Genomic DNA, 5,222 nt, shown 5'->3' with positions numbered 1-5,222 from the left:
GTAGTCGTGTGTAGTGTACTGTAGTCGTGTGTAGTGTAGTGTAGTAGTCGTGTGTAGTGTAGTGTACTGTAGTCGTGTGTAGTGTCGTATAGTGTAGTCGTGTGTAGTGTACTGTAGTCGTGTGTAGTGTACTGTAGTCGTGTGTAGTGTACTGTAGTCGTGTGTAGTGTACTGTAGTCGTGTGTAGTGTACTGTAGTCGTGTGTAGTGTACTGTAGTCGTGTGTAGTGTACAATATGGGTGTCAGTCCTGATGGTATGGAGTGGGAGGAGTCAAGGGGTCAAGGGGTCAAGGACCGGGATGGTGGGTAGTGGAAAGACGCAGGAAGAAGAGAGATCATGATATAGAAAGACACAAGAAGAAGAGAGATCATGATATAGAAAGACACAAGAAGAGAGATCATGATATAGAAAGACGCAGGAAGAAGAGATCATGATATAGAAAGACACAGGAAGAAGAGAGATCATGATACAGAAAGACGCAGGAAGAAGAGAGATCATGATATAGAAAGACACAGGAAGAAGAGAGATCATGATATAGAAAGACGCCCAGGAAGAAGAGAGATCATGATATAGAAAGACACAGGAAGAAGAGAGATCATGATATAGAAAGACACAGGAAGAAGAGAGATCATGATACAGAAAGACGCAGGAAGAAGAGAGATCATGATATAGAAAGACACAGGCAGAAGAGAGATCATGATATAGAAAGACACAGGAAGAAGAGAGATCATGATACAGAAAGACGCAGGAAGAAGAGAGATCATGATATAGAAAGACACAGGAAGAAGAGAGATCATGATATAGAAAGACACAGGAAGAAGAGAGATCATGATATAGAAAGACACAGGAAGAAGAGAGATCATGATACAGAAAGACGAGGAAGAAGAGATCATGATATAGAAAGACGCAGGAAGAAGAGAGATCATGATATAGAAAGACGCAGTGAAGAAGAGAGATCATGATATAGAAAGACACAGGAAGAAGAGAGATCATGATATAGAAAGACACAGGAAGAAGAGAGATCATGATATAAAAAGACGCAGGAAGAAGAGAGATCATGATACAGAAAACGCAGGAAGAAGAGAGATCATGATATAGAAAGACGCAGGAAGAAGAGAGATCATGATATAGAAAGACGAGGAAGAAGAGAGATCATGATACCGAAAACAGTGGAGCGTCTAGTAAAGAAAGCATACAGAGGACCAAGGTAGGAAGCAGGATTGGTGATGTGGTGAGAGTGTGTTTGATGAGACCACAGAGCCTCATTTACACCCAACTAACTAACGCAGTAGATAAAGAAGTAGGTGGCGTCAAATTAGCTTGGTTAATTGGAAATGGTAGATATGTAATATTGTGTGGTAGCCAGGCTCAGCAAGAGAAGATTCTGAACATGGAAAAGCTTAATGGAAAGAAGATGAAAAGCCATGTCCCTGGGGATTATGGTGGAGAGGAGCCATCACTGCTGTCCCAATATCTGTGTCCACAGAGATGACATTAAAGGCAATGTGAAGGCAGGCAGAGTGATTGAGGCCAAAAGGTTGATCAGTTGGAAAGAGGGTTGAAGAAGTGAAAGCTTTCTCCAAGCTTTTCAGTGATGATGAGGTTGGAGAAAGTCTTGCTGGGAAAGTACACATAAGAATCCTTAGATTCAATGTTTGAGAATTTGTCCCATGTCCACTGCTGTGTTTTAAATACCAAAGAATGGGATATGTAGCTGCTCAGCGTAAAGGAAAGAAAAGATGAGCCAAGTGCGGAGGGGAACATGATTATGGTGAACGATGACTCCTCTCCTCTCTTGAGTGTTGTAATTGTAGGGGAGAACACAGAGCAGCATTTGGTGGATGCCAGGTTCAGAGAGAGGCAAGAGAGGCTCAGAGATACAGGATCCGTCATGATGTATCACACGCAGAGCCTGTAAAACAGATTGGTAGAACTACTGTCAGACTGATGGATCTTATATGGCTGCTCCTGTAGTAAGTGGATCTACTGTCAGAGCTGGTGTTTCGGCTGGTCCTGTGGCATGGTTTCAAGGCCTGTTCAGAAATCTGGTGCTCATGAATGTGTGGCGTCAAAGGACCCTTTGATAATGAATAAAGTTGACTTCATAGCTTTTATTGGTAAGGTTATCAATACGACTCGGGTTGTGGAAACCAGAAATGCCAGGTTGAAGGTTATTGTGGAGACGGCAGAAGAGATTTTGGGGGTAACAGATGTTACTGTTGACATGCTGAACAATCCTAAGGGAGTGTTTAGGCATGGTAATAGATACAGTTGAATGGGTTTTGGGGGAGGTAGAAGTTAGGGATTAATTTGGTTTAGAATGTTATTTTCATGGTAGTACAGAATTGGGCAGCTAATGACTGATCATACATTCAAGCATAGTGGGTGGGGAACGCATTTAAACGATTGTTTGCGGACCGCCACGTTTCCATAGAAGAAGAAGAAGGAGGAGGAGGCGCAGGAGGAAGGAAGCAGTGGAGTGGAGTAGAGCGGAGTGGAATGGAGTGCAGTGGAGTGGAGCGGACTGGAATGGAGCGGAGTGCTGAGAATATGATTGTAGAGCCAGTTTGGTCGGAGATGGACAATGGCTCTTTCCCGAGGTCTGAGATGCTGTGCCCGGGTGTTTTCCTGGATACCTGTCCTCATAATCACCTCCGTGGTGCTGTGGTCCTACTACGCCTATGTGTTTGAGCTATGTGTATGTAAGTATGGGGATTATGACTGTTGTCTGATATGTTTTTGTCGGCGATGCTAGCTAGCTAACACAAACAGCTCTTTAAACCTGCTAGCCAAACCTAGCATCATGCTAACCAGGAAGCGGTTTTTTTCGTGATAATTGTCTTTATAAATCTAACTAGTGACCATATTGTACTGTTTTTTTTTGTTGTTTCTAATTCCATTTGTGAACGAATTATACTGTTGTTACATTGGCCTACCAAATAGCTAGCTATATATTTAAAGGCCATTAACGTTACGGAATGTAGCTAACTATGTTGTGATAAGACAGACAGTATGTTAGTGAGCTACTGTAAGTACAGGTGTGAAGTAATCACCGTCAGACTGTAACATGTTGTTTTGCTGTGTTTAGCAGCTTCAGCTACCAAATATCTGTTGGAGTACTGCTGTACAGCTGTTTGCATGTCAATAATTCAGAATTGTCCAATGTGTGCTCTTCACAGTCACTATCAGCAACACATTGGAGAAGGGTGAGTTAGTTTTTATTTGTAACACATAGGCCTAATCAATGGTCAGAATAGTCATCTGACACCTTGTAGACACTTGAATATCAGCTTGATGGTTTCCTAAGTGTTGTATCTGTCTGTGTTTCCAGTGGCCTACCTACTGGTGTTCCATGTGTGTTTTGTGATGTTCTCCTGGACCTATTGGAAGGCCATCTTCACTCCTCCTGCCACACCCTGCAAAAAGGTAGGAGTTCATTGTCGGTGGTTTGTCCCGTCTGGAGTAGACCTACATGGCCAAGCAAGACATCATCAAGACTTGTCTTGTTCACGCTGCAGGCCTTAATGCTTCAATTAGTTTTTTTTTATTCTTCCATATCTGTTTTGGAATACTGACTGTTCAGACAGAAAGTTACAAAGTGACTAAATCAGATTTATGTGTTTAGAAAACGGTCATTTGCTGACTTGGCTATGCTAAGTCATAGTAACGACTGGCGTGTGTGCAGTGGTGTAGGCTGATTGGTGGTGGTGCTCGTGGGCCTGCATCCTATCACTCAGAAGTTATGTAACAAGCTAAGGTTACAACGATGCCTCGCCATGGAAATTTCCCAGTTGCTTTGAATGTTCAAAATCATAGTGTGGGATCACTTTTAAAGCCTCAAAGGATGAGATGATCCAACTTTCACAACGAGTCCTTTTTTGGCTAGACACATCAGTCAACTAGCTAGCTAGCTATTTTTCCCCCAACATCGGACACCCCGTAACTTAGGACAAGCGGTTGGAGGATTAATATATATAATATAATAATATATGCCATTTAGCAGACGCTTTTATCCAAAGCGACTTACAGTCATGTGTGCATACATTCTACGTATGGGTGGTCCCGGGAATCGAACCCACTACCCTGGCGTTACAAGCGCCATGCTCTACCAACCAGCTCTACCACCAGCTCAGTTGGTAGAGCATGGTGCTTGTAACGCCAGGGTAGTGGGTTCGATCCCCGGGACCACCCATACGTAGAATGTATGCACACATGACTGTAAGTCGCTTTGGATAAAAGCGTCTGCTAAATGGCATATATTATTATTATATATTATAACTGAGCTGCAGAATCACCTCAAAGCTCAACATTTTAAATGGACTGGAAAATAACGGTACATTTTGTCACTAAAGACAGCCTTCTAGCTAGCTGACCACCGATTTTCATTGCAGTTTAAGTAAGTTAGGTTTTGAGAGTTTTCAAAAAAATGATATATTTACACATTTTGTGGGACACGCTGTAAATTGTCAAATTCAAATGCGCGACAGACCACACATCATTTAATATGCAATTTACCTAAATTATTCCTACTCATTTATATGTTAGTATTAAACTGATCTACTTTCTCAAAACACAAGATTAAATCTGTATAATGAGACATTATTTGGTTACAACCCCGAAGAAGATGTTTGTGAAGAACCATTTTTAACAGTCAACAGGAGGGGGCACATTCAATGGACAGACAAGTCCTTTTTTATTCTTTACTGGAAGGCAAGTCAACTAGTAAACTAACTAGTAAACTAACTAGTAAACTAACTGGTAAACTAACTAGTTGGTGTCTCTTTGTTGAACAAAATTAAACAAATATCTTGTAATTAAACAAAATAGTAAGGTGGCCAATAATACGGGAGGTATTTGTTTTGCTAAACCTCTTATCAAAAAGCAGAGTAGCAACAAGATCTGCCAAATAACTCTAAAAACCACCTTGAGGGCAACAACAGATTTGACGCAATGCCAGGAATCAGATTTGTACCTACAAAGGTGGTTTGAAATTAGGCTTTAAATATTCCATTCCATGTGCTTTTTGGCTGTTCTGACTGCAGGGAAAAAGTATAGATTTTAATCGGATATGCAAAAAAAAAAGTGGATCTGAGTCACTTCAAACTGCCTGTGTGAATAAGGCTATATACATGCGTAGCCTATGGCATGTAGCCTAATAAAGCATGATCCCTGTTGACTAATGTAACTTTTATGTTGCTGGAAGCTTTTGAATATAATGTTG

The 5,222-nt window shown here is 41.3% G+C and overlaps 1 protein-coding gene across 1 annotated transcript; it reads left to right on the top strand.

Annotated features, from left to right (window-relative positions):
* The first annotated feature begins 2,474 nt into the window (after positions 1-2,474).
* LOC127923435 (palmitoyltransferase ZDHHC15B-like) lies at positions 2,475-4,552 on the top strand. The gene is made up of 4 exons (XM_052507489.1): positions 2,475-2,703; positions 3,181-3,207; positions 3,333-3,427; positions 4,547-4,552. Exons 1-4 carry the CDS (start codon positions 2,586-2,588, stop codon positions 4,550-4,552), a joined length of 246 nt encoding a protein of 81 aa, XP_052363449.1. The 5' UTR covers positions 2,475-2,585.
* Positions 4,553-5,222: the final 670 nt, after the last annotated feature.

This window comes from Oncorhynchus keta, unplaced genomic scaffold (genome assembly GCF_023373465.1).
Source record: "Oncorhynchus keta strain PuntledgeMale-10-30-2019 unplaced genomic scaffold, Oket_V2 Un_contig_29779_pilon_pilon, whole genome shotgun sequence".
Classification (NCBI taxonomy): domain Eukaryota; kingdom Metazoa; phylum Chordata; class Actinopteri; order Salmoniformes; family Salmonidae; genus Oncorhynchus; species Oncorhynchus keta.
Note: the sequence above shows the minus strand (reverse complement) of the source record. Positions and strands in the feature narration are given on the sequence as shown.

Bases quoted from the DNA above. Each gene is read 5' to 3' on its own strand.
- LOC127923435 (XM_052507489.1), top strand. From the start codon at position 2,586: ATGGCTCTTTCCCGAGGTCTGAGATGCTGTGCCCGGGTGTTTTCCTGG. The intron at 2,704-3,180 runs GTAAGTATGGGG...TGCTCTTCACAG, and splicing joins TGTGTTTGAGCTATGTGTAT to TCACTATCAGCAACACATTG. The intron at 3,208-3,332 runs GTGAGTTAGTTT...CTGTGTTTCCAG, and splicing joins CAGCAACACATTGGAGAAGG to TGGCCTACCTACTGGTGTTC.